Below are 21,369 nucleotides of genomic sequence, written 5' to 3'. Positions count from 1 at the left end.
CATCTCATTAGAATGTGTCTAGCCCTTTCTGTTTTGAACCATGTTAAGTATTTGTATGGTAAGATAGAAAACAATGAAATATGCTAAAGTGGCAATGAATAAGAACATTTGGTGAGTTTCTGAACATTTTAGCTAAGGACGATGATTCTTAATTCTGCCATTGAAGACCAATTACCCCAGGAGATGTCATGAACTTTCCAAACCTCATTGTTTGAAATGTACTTTAATAAGTAAAAAGTGTGCCAGAGATAACACTCTCAGAAAGAGTAGAGGATATATAAGAAAACCAGCTGATAACATATCAGGTCTCCAGAATTGCTATGAATTATAAAAATTTTCTCTGTAACAAGCCTTCTTGCAGATTCTGTGTGGGGAATTTTCAAGGATAACAAGGTTTCCTTTGTGCTTCCAGGCTACAGGATCAGGCCGCTGAGACCATTGAAGCTCTGCACGCAGCAGGCCTGAAAGTCTGGGTGCTTACTGGGGACAAGATGGAGACGGCCAAGTCCACCTGCTATGCCTGCCGCCTTTTCCAGACCAGCACCGAGCTCTTGGAACTGACCACCAAAACTATCGAAGAAAGTGAAAGGAAAGAGGATCGATTACATGAATTATTGACTGAATATCGTAAGAAGTTGCTGCGTGAATTTCCAAAAAGTACTAGAAGCCTTAAAAAGTAAGAAAGTGCATCAGTTTGTTGTATTTAGACATTGGTACAGATGTAAATCATAGCTGCGTATGTGGAAGGCTGTATTTTCTACAATTTATCATTCTTTGCAGGTGCTTTATGCTTGTAAGTTAGAACCTTCCCTGAGGACTCGGCTAATGGCCCATTTGAGATTATTTGGCACTTTCCACTTCTCCTTTAATTTAAAAGAAAACCCTGCACTTCTCAAGATTTAGAGAAGTGGTTCATTTTCTAAATGTTTAGTTAGGGCCTAGGTATTTAGCACTGATGTTGTGGCCTGGTCCATGTTAAGGAAAAACAATTCCTTTTCATGGTCTCTTAAATGAATGTAATAAAATGAGCATAAGCAGTCTGCACACTTGTTGAGGTGCTGGAGCCATTTTCCGTGTGGATTTTCGTGCCCCAGTACTCCAAAGAGGCCGAACACTTGACAGTGTGGACACTCAACTGCTTTCGATGAGTTGCTTAGGAAGAACTTGTGGGATCTAAGCTTCTCAAGGAAAGCCACAGATATGTAATAATTCCATGCCTAGAGATACAGTTTCCTATACTCAACATTGACCAATTATTAGAATTTACCTTGAGCACAAGCAAATGGATTTTCTCTTCTAGAATGCCACAGCATGAACCTGCACTAAATCCAAAGACCCCCCCCCACCCAGGCAATATTATTTAACATTTCTTAAGCACACTCTTTGTTCCAGGGACAACATTAAGCATTTTAAATTATTCTCATTTAATCTTTATGACAACCCAGTAAAGCAGTCTTATTTTCTTCATTTTACGGATAGGGAAACTAAGGCTCAGGGGCACAACGTGACTTACTCTAGACAACGCAACCAATAAGGGGTGGAGCAAGTCTATCCAATGCCAGAGCCCATGCTTGTAGCAACTATGTTGTATCTGTATCCTCATCTCTAGTGTTTAAACAAGCTTTAAAAATGAATACCTCAGATTCATGAGGCTACGGGCTATTTTAAAACAGTTGTTGTTCTTCTGTTACTTGGACATCAGTGAGAGTAAACAGGTTTTTATTAATTGCCTATGATAAATCTTCTTTCCTTTAGCCAAATGGTACTTTAAAAGGCAGTCCAGATTACATGTGTTTTACTTGTGCATTTATCTTACTCTGTTTGGGCTACCATAACAAAATACCATAGCCTGGGTGGCTTAAACCATAGAAGCTTATTTCTCGCATTTCTGGAGGCCAAAAGTCTGGGATCAGCATGCCAGCATGGCCAGGTTCCAGTGCGGTCCCCCTTCCTGGCTTGCAGAAAGCTGCCCTCTTCCTGTATCCGTACATGGCAGAGAGAGGACACTCTCGTGTCTCTTCCTCTTCTTATAAGGATATTAATCCTATCATAAGGGCCCCACCCTCCCAATCTCATCTATATTTGATTATCTCCCAAAGGCCCCATTTCCAAATACCATCACATTGGGGGTTAGGGCTTCAACATGCGACTTTTAAGGGGACACATTACCGTCCATAGCACCATTCAGCAGCTCTGGGGCACTTTTGTAAAAGCCAGGGCTTATGGAAAGCTGAACTCACCATCTCAGAACATTCCCTCTTCCTGGCTCTTCTGTTTGGAATTGAGTACAGTCTTTCCCCAAGTTAAACAGGCTTCAGACACAGAATCACTTTTGCCAGCTTCTGCTCCTTTGTCCCTTCCACTTCAAATCGGCCACCAAGCCTTATCCATGTTCCCAGTCTTACCACTGGTGCCCCCATCAGATTCCTAGTAACTCATGACCAAAGCACTTAAGCCAAGTACTGCCCACATCAAAGCCCTGCTCGGAAACCGTTAGTGGGTCTCAAGTGACCTTGTCAACTTACTTTCCTAGTGTACCACACATACGTTCTCTCTCCTCTCCTCTTTCTGTCCTGTCTTTCAAGTTCCATGTCAGATATCACATCTCACAAAGAACCCACTGTCCTTTCCTGATATGTATTTACTGTGCCAGTCACTGGATATTAACTACATTTAATTTCTTGTTTGGTGGGATATACTCGCTCATGTGGGCTTTTGCCACCCCAAGGAGGTTTCCTGTTCTCCAAGGAAAGAATGGTTAATAATTCTTTCCATCCTTCGATATGGCCTTCTTAGAGTTGATGTTTACAAATACTGCTTGCTTGATTAGTGAGCCACTGTTTTCTTCACATTGCCAACTCTGTGAGTAGGGAAGCAAAGAAGGAGAGTGTATGATTGATCACTGTTTTTTCCTTAATTGAAAAAAAATGAAATGTTAATTTGTAGAATTTTCTCAGTTGTATGTTTTTCCCCCATATGTTTTTCTTCAATACTTGGCACCTGTTAGATTTTTCTTTCCTGGCAACTAAGTCCTCTTAGTCCTGGCTATGCATGAGAATTACCTGCAGAGCTTTTTAAAACAAGCCCTGCCCAAGATACTCTGATTTAATTTATCTTCAAATATAGACTTTAAACATGGGCTTTTCTGCCCAGATGACTCTAATGGGAAGGCTATGGTGGAAGAACCACTAATCTCGCATAGAATGATACTTATTTAAGGAACATATATCATTATTATATGGTATTCTTTAATGAACAGCATGTCTTTTAGGTAGTCCATCATATTTGAGAAGCCAGATCTATTGGTAGGTTTTGTCACTCAGGCAGAGAAATTAGGGAAAAGCCTTCTGTGATTTATACACCCCAAAGCCATTTTGTCTTCTCCTTGCGTTGTTAAGGAATTTTCAGACTGGCTGATAATTTGTCTTCATATCAGAGTTGGACCGATTAAACTGTAATTTCCAAAATTTACCTTAAGTTTCCTATATGGAGACCAGCTACTAAATGTCCATTGTTTTTGTATTTAGAACTTAGTGCCATCTATAGGGGCCGCTTGAGTCTCAGAGATGTGATAGAAAGTCTCTGTTGTGCCATTATTACAGACAATTGCTTCTTTAGAATTTACAGATCCAGGAACCAGGTTGATGATGACCCTTATACAGGACACTCCTCTGTGGTTTAAAAAAAAAAACAGATTCCTAAATAGCAACATATAATAGATTCCAATATGGCATTGTTTTTTCTTTTTCAGAGCATGGACAGAACATCAGGAATATGGATTAATCATCGATGGCTCCACATTGTCACTCATATTAAATTCTAGTCAAGACTCTAGTTCTAACAATTACAAAAGCATTTTCGTACAGATTTGTATGAAGTGCACTGCAGTGCTCTGCTGTCGGATGGCACCGTTACAGAAAGCCCAGGTAACTGATGTTAGTTCGTGTTCCATTCTGGGTACTTCTACACACATATGTGCAAATGTTTACTTTACTTTAAATCTGTTTCTTCTTCAGAGAGCCTTTAGTACCTTATTACATCTTCCCTGGCTGCTTCTTCCTCTGTGTGGTCAAACCAGGAGTCTTCCCATCAGTTTGAGCTAGTCCTCTTCTTTACCTTGTTTTCCCCAGCTGGCTGTCCAGTTCCTCACTTTCCAAACTTCTCTACTGAGAGCTTGGTGCCGGCTGCCGGCGTTCCACTGCTCCTGGCTCCTCTATTACATTAGCCCCACGCACTCTTTCTTCCCGTGTTACTCTGTTGGATCTTCTGGAGGAGAGCAGAGACCCCCTTGCTGAATCTGTCCTGCAGTCTTTCATTTCCCCTCATTTCTCCACTGCACTTGACACTGTCACTTACGTCCTCCATTAAACTCTCTGCTCTTGGTTTCTGGGATAGTCCACAGTCCTTTTTTTCAAACTTCTTGGCAACCTAGTGTCTTTTTATTTTGCTTCATCTCTGTCTTCTCTGTGATTATCAGTTTTTCCTGGGACTGTGTCTTCCCTCTGCTTTTCACTTACAGGCTGTCTTTCTGGATAAGCACATCCATGACTCCCACTGATGATAATGTCTCTCCTCCTGACTTGCCTGTTTTGTTAACTCATATTCCTAGCTGCCTGCTAGACAGCTTCATACGAACTCCCCACTGTCACATTTAATTCTGGTATTCAAGACAGATACTATAATTTTCTCCTTCAGGCCGGTTTGTGTTATTCCTTGTCTTCATTATTCCTGTTACCAGTGACATTTTTCCTTTGCTTCCTAAGTCTCCAAACTACCTTTGACCCTTTCCTCGCTCACCCCGTATATAGTCACCAAGTCCTGTTGGCCCTGCCTTTTGTCATAGCTCTCATTTGGTGCCATCTTGTTAAACCTTTTATCTCCAGCCTATTCCAAGCAAGCACTTATGACTTCACACAGAGACATTTGATTTAATCTCACCAGTGCTTCCTCCTTCCCCCTTCAGTCTGTTTCCCCAGGCTCCCAAATTAATCTTCTTAAAACCGTACTTCTCTCATCATGTATTCTCGCTCAAAAACTTTTCAGTAGTTTCCTATCCCTTGGGATGAAGGGCAGATGACTCACTGTGACACTCGGGGCCACCCCGATGACCTTTTTCATGCAACTCTACAGACTTTGTGTCCACCGTCACTCATGCCCAGTGTGAATCCTCTACTGCTGGTTGTTCCCTCTCCATGTCCCTTCCACGTGCCATGCTCACACCAACTTCCAAAGCTTTCCTCTTACCATTTCCTCATCTGGAATTCCCTCTGAATTCCTCCTGGCCTAACAAAAATTTTGCTCCTAATAAAACCCAGCTCAAGGGCCACATCCCATATGCTGTCTCTTGCAGTTCCTCTGGCTCATCCTGATCTGCTTCACTCGGTCTAAGGAACATTGGAGTCTCAGTTGCAGACTTTTTCGTTTGTGTATACGCTGGATCCTTGTATATGTGTTAGTGTCTTGCTTCTTCCCATTCCCCAACTGCTTGCTCTAGCCCCGCGGATGGCGCTGTATTTTCTGCTTCTCCTTCACACACACCCTCTCCCTCCCTCGCACTTGCCTGCCCGCACACAGCCCATCCTAATTTAGGACAATGCCCTAATTTCCACTGCAGTCAGATGCCCTTCTTTCTTTTCTTCAACCTTTAGAGCCTTTTTTTTTTCCCCATACATTCATTGTCTGTTGCTTGGGTTGCTCACCTGGATTCTGACTGCTCCGCTGCCCAGGCAGGTATCTGAATTCCTGACGCCGTGCTGCTTCTCCCACCCAGAATATTGGAGACCTTGTGGTTCAGTGTTTTTTTCCTCTAACTGTAGTCACTTCTTCCAGGATATCACCTACTCACCTGTCATATCCATATAGATGATTTTCAAGTCACTTCTCCAGTCCACATCTTTGGAGTTCTACTTTACTTCTCCAGTTGTTTTCTGAACATACTTTCTTGGGTGTGTCATTATCACCTCAACTCAGCAATCTCTAGAGCACAGCCACCATTTTCGTTGTCTTTTTTTACACCTGTTACTGAGCTCGCTGTACTTCCAGGTCTTTAGATTCAAAACCTTCAAATCTGTGTTGACGTCCCCATGCTTTACCCTTCCATGTGATCTCAGTCACCAAATCTGTTCATTTCCAGCACGTTGTCTTTTCCATCTATTTCTTTCTTTCCATTGCCTTCCAGGTACAGGACTTGAACAGCTCATTTAACTCCACCTAACTTTCTCTCTGACATCATAGGCCTTCTTACGTGGAAGACTTAGATGACAGTGTTATATATATTCCCTTGCATAGATGGCATGTATTGTTAATCTGATTGTCTGATATTATTGTATCCATTCCCCATAATATGCTTCTTAAGGTGTATGACCAAGCCTTATATCTTCTTTGGATATTTGCACATTGTATTGGGTGTAGTTACACTTGGTCAATAAATAGTTTTTGGTAAATTGATTTCTTTTTCATGAAGCTATCTACAGGGTGAAGAGACATTCTAAATCCAGGTGACCGGGGGGCTCAGTAAAAAGCTCCATGTTTATCTATCTAAATCTTTCACAATTTTATGGTGCATGACCATATTTCCTTTTATCTTTCCACAAGAATGAGCTTTCATCTTTTTAATCTATATTTTCATGCAGAAGCTGTCACCCTTGATAATTTTATTGCCTTCCCTAGGCCTTTCCTGACTGCTCTTGTCTTCCTGGAGGTGTAAATCACACCTGCACACAGTATAACAGGTGCAACTGGTTTCGTAGCCTATCAAAACAGTATTGTAGCCCATCAAGAACAAATTTAGTTTGGGTTCTTTGATTTTTGTCTTTGACTCACTTACAAATTATTTCTGACACTCTTATGAAGTTTTTAAAAAGAACCAAGTTGAGGTGAGGGATTGGGGGAAAGGTAGCATTTCATAGTAACATCATTATTGTGTTAAATGGATTGGACGTGTGGTTTTTTGTATTTCATACAACTAAAACCTTACTGAATTTTCTTTAAAGAAAAGACTGCGGGGTGGCTTTGCCTTGTATAAATTATTTTTAATCACTTTAGTTATGTGAAAATGGACTTTATGTTACCTGGTGACAGCCATTGTGAGCACAAAATTTTGCAAGGCATTATTTAACTACTGAATTATATAAGCTTTCTAAAAGCTGCTAGATTCCATGGGGTTTTGAGGGTTGACACATAAAGCAGTCATTATCTAAAACATAGGGTGGGAGGACAGCTGCTTGCCCAATACAGTTGCCACAAGTAACTCTGCCAGATTTATTTTATTCGGTACCTACCAGGAACACAGCATCAAGCTGCATTGTGCCGTCGACACATGTTTAAGGGACACTCGGGAAAATACAGGCTTTATATACATATCTTAGGCATCTTTCCGCAAATCTCATCACCTTTAAGATTCCTCGTTTTAAAATGCGGCTACCTATACAAGATGTCAAATCATATTGGTCATTGAGAGATTTAGTGCAGTTTAGTTGGCAGCTAGATGGGAATAAGGGTTGAGGCGCACTCGGGAGGTGGGAATGCCAGCAGGTGGAGAGGGAGAGGTAACCGAAAACACTGTTCTCTCACCACCCACTTTTGTACCCATAGGCCCATTCATGTTACCCCAAATTGGCTTTCTAGTCTCCACTTTGACACATTCAACACCTGATCTGAAAGGACACTTGAAGCAATGACTAAAGAGGGAAAAGTATTGACCTCTGATATAGGTAGGAGGTGTGGTTTTTAACAGTTCATACATGCACAGAACCAGAAACAAGTGGGTGCTGGTGTTACCTTATGAAAAGCTATGTTCTTCCACCTCTGAGAATTCAAGACTGTTGTACATATATGCACAAACTATCTTTCTGTTTGCAAGGCCTTCATTTACAAGTGTGAATGAGGCAAATACCCCCAATGTAGTACAATCTCACATTCTGCTTTGACCTTTTCTATACCTCTTTTGTATTTAATGTTTAGATTGTGAGAATGGTGAAGAATTTAAAAGGCAGCCCAATAACACTGTCGATAGGTGATGGTGCCAATGATGTTAGTATGATCTTGGAATCCCATGTGGGAATAGGTAAGAAACATCTAATGAGATGGCAGCTGTAAGGTATCAGTATTGCTTTTAGGTAGAGTGGTCTTATTATTCTAGAGAGATTGTTTTGGTTGCTCATCTTGAATTTAAAATTTGGGAATGATCACTGTTAATCAAATGAAGTTCTTCATCTGATCATGGAATATGTCCACACCAAAGTCCTACCCTTCGTGGAACGTAGCAATACAAAGTTGGAGGATATTTTTTATATTAGCCAAGTAAAGTGAATTTCCTAAACCTACTGACAGTGCAATTGATCATTTAGCTCTCAACTTTGACAGCATGCATGAAATTTTATTGTGTTTTTTTTTGTTTTTTTTTTTTGCCCTTGGCCAGATCACCTGCTTATGTTGATGTACTATATCTTCTGAGATTCTTAACAGTTTGGGACTAAGAAATGATAACTGGTTGGCTGATTTTCTCATGGCAATATTTGTGCGTGGTTTGGGCTGTACTGGTGAATTTATATATTGGCATGCAACAACAGCTTTTCTACAATCTGCACCATTTTCCCCCTGTTAGGCTGCTGGGATACAGCAGTCCTGACACCCCCAGCAAGTGTTTTTTTGTTTTGTTTTGTTTTTGGAGGGGGAAAAATATTGGAATTAGTATCTTGGGGATTATTGTATTGGATATATGTTTGGATTCCCAAATTCTTTCCATTTGGAAGTAACTATTTAGTGTGGAACTCATGTTCTACTCATTGTTTATTGAGTATGGAAATGATGTAAAGCTGCTTGAGCTTATGTAATACTTGGTCTCCTGCACAGCCTTGCAGAACATTTGGTCTTGTCTATAACATCCATAGTGATGCACATTTGGTCCACACCAAAAGAGCTTTGAGATTTGGTCCTGTCCAGAGCCATTTGGCATGGACCAAATATGCTCGTGGACATTTTGGACAGGACCAAATTTCAAGACCTTTTGGTGTGGACCAACTGCCTTATGGACATTTTGGACAGACCAAGTGTATTCATTCTGAATACACTTAGGCAGTATAAGGACCTTACCATCTCATCATAACTCTTCAGTTTTGAGCTTAGACCACAAACCCCAGGTCTCTGAGTTGCTTTAATACAGCGCCTAATCTGGTGCCATGCCTAATTAAGCACTTACTAAATACATTCAAAAAATTTTTCAGATGTAATTTTTTTCTTCAGGGTAATTTTTAACTTGGAATGATTAAAATAATGATTCTGTTTAATTATTTTATATTGTGTCATAAGTAGGTAATTGCCAATTAAACATAATTTTACTTTTTATTGGTAAGTCTCTCACTGTCACTGTTAAAAGCACTTTTTGCTTTAAAAAAATAAAGCTAAACTAATCAGTTGAAGTAAGCTAATCAATTGAACATGTAAGCAAGTTAAAAATAGGAAAGTGACAAATCAGAGGGTTGCTTATTCTATAAAATACTCACCCTATAGAGATTTTCTATTTTTAGGTATTAAAGGCAAAGAAGGCCGCCAAGCAGCCAGGAATAGCGATTATTCTGTTCCAAAGTTTAAACATTTAAAGAAACTGCTGTTGGCTCACGGACATCTATATTATGTGAGAATAGCACACCTTGTACAGTATTTCTTCTATAAGGTATGTGATAAAATATTTGTAATTTAACTTATGACTGTTTAACCCAGCGCTGGCTCAGCTTGGTTTAGTTTTTTTTTTTTTTTTCCTTTTTTCATGTTTCTTTTACAGTCTTATTGCTGAAATTTATGGTCAGCGACAGAGGTGGTATATTAAATGAATCAGAAACCAGAAATTCCTTTTAATGCAAGAGATTTGAGATGAAATTTTTAAGTCAACCTTCTTGAAGTATAGTTTAAATACAATACATGTACCCATGAAATGTTTACAGTTCAATTTTGACAGACATATACATCCATGAAGCCATAGGCACAATATTGTACAGCAGATCTCTAGAACTTACTTGTCTTACATAACTAAAGCTTTATACACATTGAGTAGCAACTCCCCATTCCTCCCTCCCCATAGCCCTAACCCTTTTTGCAGTCTTCTTTATTTTCCGGCACCACGTGATGTTCTAGGCTCATCTTGTAGTCTTCTTTCCCCAGTCCTGGATTCAGACTTTTCTCCAAGGATCACTGCTTCCTTCTATTTGCAAATGGTATTTAGAAATCAAGATCTGGGTACTAGTAGTGCTCATTGCTACTGAGCTGAAGTTCTTGGGCCAGAATGAGTGGTATCAGTATGAACTCAGTATTTAAACTCAAATTTATACTGATACCTTTGATTACAGCCAGTGCCACAAGGTTCATTCTAACCTTTCCCTTTTCCTTATTTGTAACTCCTTTCTTCAGTGGTGAGAAACCTGGTTCTCATCCTCATTATGTTTTCTTGATTTGCTGAACCCTAGTGTACATCTCAAATAGTTTCAGAATTGCTAACTCATACTCCTGTGAGAACTAACGTGAGTAATATATTTGTGTGCACTTCTTTTTGTCTTTAGCCTTAGAAGTATATAGTCAAAATATTGTTTCCAAAGTTACTTTTTTCCTTTTCCACCATTCAGCGTGGTTATGTTACTTATTTGTAATACAGTTAGGGTCCGTCAGGCCTTGGGCTCAAAAACTTAACAGCCACTAGGGATGGATGGTTATTCTCTCTTACCTCCCCCTAGGAGGAGAGCCTGTGAAGATTTGCCGTGCTGATCTGCCTAGCAATCTGATCCTATTCCAGAAGCTTGGTTTGCCTCTAAGATTTTGGCCTGCAATTCAAGCAACTGCCACCAGATGGAAGGAATGTTTTTTGTTAAGAAAAACAAAACAAGCATTAAAATGGCTGTTTATCCTGGGTCATTAATTTACATACCCCTGTTCCCAGGTTAGGGGAGTATGTAGGGCAATGCGCTCTGTCTTCATTAGGATCTCTGTGTGCATTGTCACGTAGTTACTGACATAGCAGTATCCCTTGGTTAGTGCTGTTTTTTGTCCCAAGATGATTTCTAATACTTTTGACCCTCTTTGGCTGAGCTAAGATGCCCTCCTTCCTCATATCTTGCCATTGCATCTTCAAGTTGTTATTGGCCAGCCCTGGAGTACTTCAGTGACAGCTCTTCCTGCCTTCTATTTCTCCATTCAGTCCTCCTTTCATAATTCAGCCAGGTTAATGTTTAGAAAATGCCACTTTTCAGCTTGTCTCCAGAAACTTCACTCTCCATTGTCTAAGAATTACTCTGGCTTTTACTGCACTCCACAGTCGGACTTTGTCTTACCTTGTATGTTTAAAATATATCTGGCCTCGCTTTGCTTCCTGTTCATCTTTCTTACCTAGTTCGAAGTCTAGATTCTTTATTCATGCAGTCAGCAAATAGTTTGAATGTGTTACCATATGCCAAGCGTTGTTTTAGGCCCTGAGGATTCGTAATGGGATAAAACAGGCAGAGTTCCTTTTCTTATGGGACTTACATTCTAGTGGGAAAGGCAGACTTCCCCTTCCCACAAAGCACCCCCATAACACACACCGAGCAGTGCCTCCTCCAACCTCAGAACACTTTATGTATGTAAACTATGACTCTGGAAATGCTGCTGAGAGTATTTTGCATTCTGCCAGAACTGATACATACAGATGAGTGTCGCCTTGCCAGATGATGACCTTGGGAGCACTAACACTCAAAATACATGTAGCAGTTTTCCTTAGAAACATCCTCCAGATCCTGTAGTGTATTCGCCCAGATAGCCTCAGCTGTGGCAGATGCTCATACTTTAAGGATCCATTGGATTTTTAAAACAGCCTCAAGTCCACCAGCCTGGTGAATTAACTAAGTGAGAATGTGTGACAGAAGGAAGGAGACTGGTTATTTGACATGGCTTAAAAATGGGCTATTGAAGGTGCCTCCGAAAGAAAAATCCAAAGACATCATAAACGAGTGAGAGCAACACTCGAATATAGTCACAGCCGACCCTAAAGGATAGCACTCAATTGAAAATATCAGTTCTAGTAGCTTTGCCTAAAGACATTAATTTCAGTAATTATCATCTCACCTAGTGGCTTTTACTGCCTTATGAATTCTCAGCTTTTATTTTTTCAATCTACTTGTTTTTAGTATTCTCCCAATTAAATGATAAATCCCTTAGGAGTAAGAAATTTTGTTTTGATTTGTGTTTTATATCACCCACAGTGTCATCTTTACATACAGTAGGTGATCAAAAATAATTAGTTGGTACTTGTTACTGTCAGTGTACACTGTAATAATTTCTTTACTATTTATTGGCATTGATTGACTTTAAAATTTATACTTAGAGCTTTATGTCAGTCTGCTTTGTGATGATTTTGCAAATTCACTTAGCATTTATGGTGCGGTACCATTAGGTGTTCATATTGTATGAGCTCATTGCTTCCCTAGAAGAATTAGCAAGAGGTTCTTATAAAGTAAGTGAGATCATCTTCTGCTTTGGAAAGGCAAAAATGGTATTAATGTGAATGTAATCATTTGTTTTGACTAGTTTTCTTACAACTCTTTAGTAGAAGTTTAATGCATTACGATATTAGAAGAACTTAGGACTGCCTGTGGACTATTTGGAGTACAATTTCCTGTTTTAGTTTAGAAAGTTGATCAAGTGAAAACATTAATAACCCTTTTCTTTATTTTTTTTTCTAGAACCTTTGTTTCATTTTGCCACAGTTTTTGTACCAGTTCTTCTGTGGATTCTCACAACAGGTTTGTTTCCCTAGTTATTTGTTATAATGTAGCCTATTTGCTATTAATAACTTACCTTTTATGTGTTGAATTGTAGAGATTAGAGAGGTATGCCCATAGTAAAAGGGTTTTTTTCCCTTGGTTTGACAATTGATCTTCTTGGCCTGATTTTGAAACTAGCAGATCTTCATATCTTTGCTTTGGTCTTTTTATTATTTTCTTTTTGAAAGTTATTTGGTACATCCTGTTGCAATTGAGGTCCTTTAAAATTTTTTTTCTTTTTATCAGTGTATACAATGTTTTCCAATAATCCTAAAACATTATAGTTTATATTTCATTAAATAAAATCTCATACTTTTGTAGAGTGTCAGGTTGATTTTCTAGAAAAACACTGATGTTTAAGCTGGCCAAAAAGCTGGGACTCCTGGAGAAAGCCTTAGATTACTTAAGCGATTCTACACTTTTTGCCCTCGATTGTTTTCAGAGCATTTATCACATAAAGAATATGGTGTATGTTAACTTGATACGTAAGTGGTGGGATGGGCAGGCATGTTTGTAGGTTTGTTTTAACAACTGAAATGGATTTTGCATTGATGCTAGTGGAAGTAGAGCTAAATAAAGGTGCTGTAATGCTCAATGACTCAAAAATTTCGTAATGTATAAGCAATTCAGTGATTTTTGCCAAGCTGAGTTGCTCGTGACATCATCACAGGTATTAGAGACTGAGTTTCTAAATTTCAAGGCATGCTCCATTCCTCGTGACAGGAGTGATTTTTTTTCTAATTTCTTGGCAGTGTTTTTAATAGAGTGTATTCTTCTCAATGGGAAGTGACTGCTATCTTTCTCTTGAACTTGCGTCTTGTCTCTTAACATCAGTGCCATGTCATCAGCCCCATGATGCCAGTTAAGCAGATCACTTTATGAATTAATCATCAACCAGCTGTAGGAAGTGCCTTCAGCTTTCTTATATTCAAAATAGCAGTATTAGTAACAGAGTTTTATAAATTCTGATAAATCGACTTTTCTTGAGTATTCAGATTACTATTGATCAAAATGCTTGTAATTCCTCACTTCCTTGAATGATAGATGCGAATATTAAAAAGACATTTTCAAATTTTGTAGCACAATGATAAAGGGAAGTTGGCTTGAGCTGGTTAAAACATTGTTTTTCTTTTGAAAGGAATCTGTTGCTTTTAAAACATGTTTACCAAGCACAAGTTGTATGAAGGCAGAAAGGACTTACTCCTTGTAAAACCCTGGGCTATTGGGGTCTGCTTAGGTTTCCGTAGGAGTTGGTGTTTGCCTTCCTCATTTGCTCAACTGGTACGTTCATTTATTTAACAAATACTTCTTGAGTGCCTCCTGTGTGCTAGGCTCAGCGCGGGGGATGGAACAGTGATCAAAGCGTGCAGTACAGTGAGCGACAGAGGGAGAGACAGACATCAGTCAGATAAATGTGTTATGTTAGGGGCTGATAAATGCTCTGAAGGGGTAAAAATAGCATCATAAATGGAGAGTGTGACTGGGGAAGACAGCTGCTATTTAGACAGGATGATCTGGAAAGTTCTCTCTGGTGAGGTGACATTCGGGCAGACATCTTAGAGGAAAAGTGTATCAGGTAAAAGGAAGGTCTCTCTGAGGTCATGATGTGTTGTACATATCTTTATTTTTTTACTTTGGCCATGTGCTGGTGCTGAATGTAAAGACCTTTATTGCAAATATCTGGAATATATACAGGTAATCAACCTTTTTCAGATCAGGTCTACATCACGTATTCTCTGGACCTTGGAGGGGAGCGTTGGAGAATATAGAGATGGGACCAGGATTCAGAGTCTTTAAGCAAAAAGCAACTCTGTCTTTAACAAAGCTAGGAGAGTACTGGTCTTTTTCCTTCATGAAAAGATAGCATTTATAACAGGTTTAACAAGAAATAGTATTGTCAACTAAACCTGTTGTTTATTTTCAGGACTTTTCTTGTCTCCTCTAATTACGCATATAAGAATTACAATTGTCTTCTCACGTACCCTCAAAGTACCATAGTGGAACAAAAATAGATTGATGCTTCTTTTGTTTGAATGAAATTCAAGACTAAATTACACACCAGTCAATCTGAGTTTTGTTTTTGTGTATTTGTTTGTTTGTTCAGTTTTCTCATTAGCGAAAATGGGTATTTTCCAGTGAAAATGTAGCATTGTGTGCCAACAGACTAGTCCTCTCCCTTGAGAATTAAAAGGACTGTAACACCTTTTGGGGGGTACTTTTAATTCAGTAACATATTTTGCTAAACTGAAATCTTTGTGTGTTTAGGAGAAAAGCACCTCCGCGTTCTGCTTAGAGCCGTGTTTTTAACTCATTGCGAAAGTTGCTCGCGTTCTCTCTCGCTTTGTCTCTTCTGCAGGCCAGAGTTGTGGTCCCCTCCTCTGGGCTCTCCCAGCTCCTTGTTAGCTCGCCACTCTGCCTCCCCCTCTAGAACTCCTTGGCAGACAGGGTACAAATCTTTTCTGTCCCTGGAATCAGTCACTTAGTAAACACTCAGTAAATGTTTCTGAAGTCAACTAATGAGTGAACTAATTAATGCCTCTATTCAGGTTGTTCCCAGCCTTTCTGAGTCAACCCCCACGATGGTAGTGATTGTATGTTTAGTAGCCGGTGATTGAAAAATGCATAATTGCGTTAATTTGTGTCACATTTAAATGCATTTGATTAATCAAAAACCATTTTATATGTGTGAAAAATGCATATGAATATGGGGTGTTATTTATTCAGATCACAGGTGATGGTTTTATGACAGCATTTAGCACTGCATAGAAAACTGCTGAACTCAATAAGTATTTTCATCAAAATGAGGTTCATTTAAAAAAAACCTTAATTTTTTTTCAATAAAGGAATATTGAGAATGTCAGATCAGTCCTTTATAGATGTGTTATAGCTTCTAATCTCTACTCATTCATTCATCCAGTATTTATTGAATGCTTTCTGTATGCCAAGTTGTGTTCTAGGAGTTCAAGGTTGTCAAAGACGGGAACACACTTACAGTTGATCAAATTAGGTTTATTACTCGACGCAACAAGAAAGAGCACCATGAGGAACAGTGGGGCCTCTCAAGGAAAAAGATGTTAGAGAAGTCTTAGAAGGTTTGGGCTTGAGTTAGGTGATGCGAAGAAGGGTTTAAGGAGTAGGGCCTTGCTGGCTATTGTTAGCCAATAGGGGTAATGTTATGCCCGGGCATTTTAGTAAATCTTACCCAGGAAGCCAACATGTCATTAGACGAGAAGCAGTAAGTGGTCACCCAGATTAGCCAGAACATGGATGTTGCTCATTATTGTGATTTGGACAATATTTATATTCTGTCTGTCTTCAAACATGATTATGGAATGGTTGTGTTTTTGTCCTGATCCATTATGGTCAAAGAGTGGCCTTGTTTAATTCTGCTGTTCTTTGAGATTGTTTGCGTTTGCCAGAACATCGCTGCCCCGCTGGGAGTGCCAGGCCAGCTCCTGGATGTCAGGGGCTGCTCTGCTTTCTCTCAAGCTGCAGCTATCAATAAAATAAATAAAGATCCCTGCCTGTGTAGAGCGTAAATTCTAGTGTGACGAGAGAGACAGTAAACATAATAAATTGATAATGTAAGTTAGAAGGTGATTAGTGCTATGGGGGGAGGGATGTGTTCAAGAGAGAGGGAGAGGCTAGTTCAGTCAAGATGGGTCTCACTGAGGAGGTGACAGACAGGTAAGAGAAGCCAGATTGAGTGGGACTTTATAACCACGCCATTGTAGGAACTTCTTTACTTTCAGAGATAAAGGAATCCACTGGAGAGTTTGAACAAAACAATGATTTGATTTGACTGATTTTCTAGTAGCCATTTCCTGGGGCCATTGTGTTGAGAATAGACTGCAGGTCAAGGGGAGAAGAAGCTGGGATACCAGTTAAAGGCCTGCAGGGTTTTCACAGTGGAGGTACTGAGAAGTGACGTGCTTCTGAATATATTTGAAAGTAGAGCCAATAAATGCTTCTTAACTGATTGGATGTGGGTTTTGAAAAAGAGAAGAGTCAAAGATGAAACCAAGATTTTGGTTCTGATTGATCAGAAAGATTTAGTTGTTCTTTCCTGAGATGGGCAAGATGTCAGGAGGAGCAAGTTTGAGGTGAGGGTGGGTCAGAAATTCAGTTCTGGACATAGTTTGAAATATGCTGGAGACCCAAGAGGAGGTACCAAGCAGGCAGTTGGATATATGCAAACAGCTCTGGGCTGGAGATAGGTATTTGGGAATTTTCAGTGAATGGGTTGTATAAAAACCAGGGGACTGAATGAGATCACCTAGAGAGTGAATATAAAGTGAGTTCCAAACACCGAGCGTGAAAATACTCCAACACGGGGCTCAAGGAGAGTGGGAGACAGAAGGAATGACTAGTGAGGTAGGAAGAGAAACTCAATGTCACAATGTTCTTGAGGACCTAAGTGATACCAGGCACCAAGGTAGATACTGGGGTTGCAAACATCGTGAGGCCACTCACTGAGGTAGGGAACATAGGAGAAAGCAGATTTGAAGGGAAAGTCGATGAGTCTGGTTTTGAACATTTTGAGTTGCAGGTTGTCCTATGGGACGACAAGCAGGAAGTTGGAAACTTTGGTCAGACGGAGCCTAGGAAACTCAGGACCAGAGAGTCATGACCATGTACATATATTTAGCTTTGTTTTTGTGAATACATTTATTTAATCCTTAGTAAATGGCCACATTCAATATCATAAATATAGTCTGGAGAAGGTGATAGTGACATTTAAAACCATGTAAAATGTTAAGCATGAAGAACTGACACAGGCTGGCCAATGCCTATGTTTAGTTTCCCTGAGGGTTTCCTGTCTTATGCTTAATTGGTCTTTATTCACTGAAAATCTTTTGAAAAGTTATTAGTTAATAACTGTTAGAGCATGTGAACATTCTGAGTAGGATCCTATTTTAAAAGGGAAGGTGTATTAATATGATGCATTACAAATGTTAGGGGTTTTTTTTTATAGTCACTAAAGTGATGTTATTTACAAAACTTCCTCTGCTAGCCCAAAAAGTATGAAACTGTCTTGTTTTAGCTTGTGATTTTTCTAAACTCTTAAATATCCTCTTGCAGTTGACTGTTACAGTACATGTGTTTCTCTTCTGTATTTTGTTATTACAGCCACTGTATGATGCCGCTTACCTTACAATGTACAATATCTGCTTCACATCCTTGCCCATCCTGGCCTACAGTCTACTGGAACAGCACATCAACATTGACACGCTGACTGCAGATCCCCGACTATATATGTAAGTTAAAACCCCCTTAGGCTTTGAAAGTTGTGAGTTTCATTTTATCTGCAGGTAGGAAGGACACAGAACTGGCCTCCTGGTTTGATAACATGGTTTAGTTCTGAATTTTTAGCTACTTAAACCAGACCATCCAATTGAAAAATGACATGTTTCCTAGATGTAGGTCCTATACTTGAATGGGTGTGAACTATTTAGTTCAAAATCAGTAGTAATTCCTAAAACTTGAGCCTGCATTGTCATAGAGTTCTGGAGTCTTAGATAAAGACACAATATTTTAACCACACCCACACCCCACACACACACACACACAAACCACACAAAGATCTTTGGTAGTTTAGAATATTGATTCCTTCCTATAATGGATTGAACTGATGATGTTATATTAGGCTTTCTCTTGTAAACTGCCCCTGAGATATAGCCTCCCCACTTTGTTAGCTCCATTCTAAAACAGCATTGTTGAAGAAAACAATTAACTCATCAAGCCATTATATTCATTTTGGGTTAGTTGGAAATAGATGCTTTTCTCTATGGATGAGCAACTCAGCAGTCACCAGTTCTTTAACCTATGATTAAATTGGAAATTTATAAATTAAGCCTACAGCTGAGGATAAAGATGTTGATTTACAGTGGATAAAGAGTGGGTACCAAGTGCAGTAGAGAGACTTGAGTGTGGTTCATTTGTATGAAGTGAAAGTGCACAAATTTAAGGGGTGTCTTTAGCCCATATGACTCATAAAACTCACATTCAGTCATTGGTAGACTTAAGCAGATTTATAAAATTTGTTAACATTTTAAAGGTATTATGGAAAATTTAAAACATCCATAAAAGTAGCAAAAATACTATTAATATAGTGAACTTCCTGTCCTCACCACTTGGCTTCAGCAATTACCAATTCAGGGCCAATCTTGCTTCATTAATAACCCTGTATTGCCTATCAAGGACTCATTTTGAAGCAAATATCAAACATTATGTAAAATGGTTATTTCAGCACGTATCTCTTAAAGATAAGGACTTTAAAAGATAACAGTACACTATCATCTAAAAATTTAGCAAGACCATCATACCATCAGATATCCAGTCAATGCTCAAATTTTCCAGCTGACTCATTTCTTTTTATAGCATGCTTGTTTGAAACAGTATATAAGGTTCATATATTGCAGTTGGATAATAGGCTTCTTCAGTCTCTTAATCTGTAGGTTAATCTGGCAATTTATTTGTTAACGAAACTGGATCATTTATCTTGCAGCGCTTCCCCTAACCTAGAATTTGCCCATTGTCTCCTCGTGGCATTGTTTAACATGTTCTGCTTTTCTTTGTATTTCTCACAAAGGGATAGGTTAGATCTAGAGGGGAACCAGCCTCATGTTTAAAATGATGACCAGGGCCCAGAAATAACTTGCCTAAGGACATAAGGTCTGAGAGACCAAAGCAAGATCAGATTCGGGTCCTCCTGATGACCAACCCTGTGCTCTTTTCCACAGGCTGGTGGTTTTCAAATACCGATCAGCAGGGTTCTGTCTTTACACAACAGCAAAAGTGAAGCCCAGTAGTGCAGCTACTCTGATTGAAGTGGGGTTTGGGCGGCAGCGAGCAGAACCGCTCCAGTTCAGTCCCCCCCCAGAGCCCCAGCTAATCACCTGCTCTCCAGCTCCAGCTCCGCCACTTACTGTGCGGCCTTGCTCAGGTTGCTTGACTGAGATGTGCCTCACTTTCGTCTTCAGCAAAACCTGGGTAACAACAGACCTCATCACGATGTTTTTGTGAGGATTAAATGAGTGGCAACATGTAACAGAACTTAAGATGGTGCCCAGCACATGGTAAGGTTTCCGTAGGTGGTAGCTAGTCTTCAAACACCCTTCACCTAACTTCACGGCGGTGCTTAGCACTTTCATACATTAAGAATGCTGAAAACTTGAAGCAAGCTGGCGAGTACAAATTATTCTAAGGGTTTTCGTGAAGTTTTAGTTCCCGCACTATAGGTGTAAGTGATGCATTAGTAAACGATTTTGCATAGAGGCTATGCCTGCCACATCGGGTAGAGAAATGAACGGCATGGCGTACCTGTCGCCCAGCCCCAAATGCAGCTTCCTTCCCGCCTGCTCTCAGCCTGTCGCAGAGTTGTAGATGGCTCCGTTACTCTGAGTACTCCTTTGTCACCTTGAAGCCCTCATCTTCATACGTGGCTCTCTCTGCATTTGTCCCACTTAACATTACCTGTGGCTTTGTGCAGCATATTGTAGATAGCACCTTCAGGGACTTAGTGACTCTAGCATTTACCAAAAGTTTTGACGTGAAACATGACATCATTGGATCTTTTTCTATTTTTTTAAGAGAAATTTGAAACGTAAACTGTAGTTCTTTTCTAGAGGGAAGAGACATAGTATGTTTCTTCTATAGCTTTGAAAAACAGAAGAGAGGTCCTGGTCGACCTGCTGCTGCCTCCCATCCTACAGAGGCACTCAGGCCTGTGCTGCTGGTGGCCCGCTCCCCCACCGTCATTCTCTCTTCTGTTTCCCTGCACGCTCATTGGCTGTCCCATTCCGAGTTTACAACAGGTTCGTCATTCATCCAAGCGCGGCTAGAAAGCCTCGCCTGTAACCCAGCATACCTCGACGCCCCATCATTTCTTCCCACAGTGTGTAATGTAAATCCAGTGACTGGCTGCAAAGACAGGAACCACCTCCTGCCTCAGCCCAAGGCCGTGACTCTTGAAAGCCTCACTGGCTGGCAGTTGCTGGGACCTCCCTGCGAGGATCTTTAGGGCAGTGTCTTCCCTGTGGCTCCCAGTTGCTTTGGGAACATGACTTATTGGCCATGGAGAGAGCTTGTTTCTGAGCAGCAGCTACCTCTTTTCCTTCTGCAGTTTTTCTAGAGCAAACAGCAGCGTATTGCTGTATTGCCTTGTGCAGTTCCCTGCATTTCTGATTGCAGGCACCTGGAAATCCTAGTCGGTAAAAGTTGTGTAACTGCCATTTTTTCAGGAAACCCCACAGCGCTCCATACCAACTGAACAAGGATCATTTGTATTTACATTACAAAGGTGTTTCTTACTCAGTGCAGTCCGATGGCATGCTTGGTAGTATTGGCAACAGGTGTGCTATCTGAGTGATTTAAATACCTTTTGATAAATGTTAAGAGAACTTTGAAATAGAAGTTAAAAGAATTCCGTGCACAAACCCATCTTCTTTCTGCAGCTCTGCTCCATTAGAATTGGTAGCCTTATTTAACATTCTGACTTGTACGGAGAAGACTGCTGTTTTTGACAGATTTTAAACTTGATCTGTCCACCTGCCATTTATGAAAGCGTGGCTGTTCAGCTTCA

The 21,369-nt window shown here is 40.0% G+C and overlaps 1 protein-coding gene across 5 annotated transcripts in view; it reads left to right on the top strand.

The window, feature by feature from the left end:
• The window catches only part of ATP11C (ATPase phospholipid transporting 11C (ATP11C blood group)), a 152,112-nt gene that overhangs the window by 110,560 nt on the left and 20,183 nt on the right, over nucleotides 1–21,369 (top strand). For all 5 annotated transcript variants that reach the window (XM_072955658.1, XM_072955657.1, XM_072955656.1 and 2 more), the window contains 6 exons: nucleotides 413–676; nucleotides 3,752–3,926; nucleotides 7,963–8,065; nucleotides 9,528–9,673; nucleotides 12,705–12,764; nucleotides 17,916–18,043. In XM_072955658.1, the coding sequence (XP_072811759.1) occupies nucleotides 413–676; nucleotides 3,752–3,926; nucleotides 7,963–8,065; nucleotides 9,528–9,673; nucleotides 12,705–12,764; nucleotides 17,916–18,043 (876 nt within the window). The remainder of the gene's footprint in view (nucleotides 1–412; nucleotides 677–3,751; nucleotides 3,927–7,962; nucleotides 8,066–9,527; nucleotides 9,674–12,704; nucleotides 12,765–17,915; nucleotides 18,044–21,369) is intronic.

This window comes from Vicugna pacos, chromosome X (genome assembly GCF_048564905.1).
Source record: "Vicugna pacos chromosome X, VicPac4, whole genome shotgun sequence".
Classification (NCBI taxonomy): domain Eukaryota; kingdom Metazoa; phylum Chordata; class Mammalia; order Artiodactyla; family Camelidae; genus Vicugna; species Vicugna pacos.
This window is presented reverse-complemented; position numbering and strand designations above follow the sequence as displayed.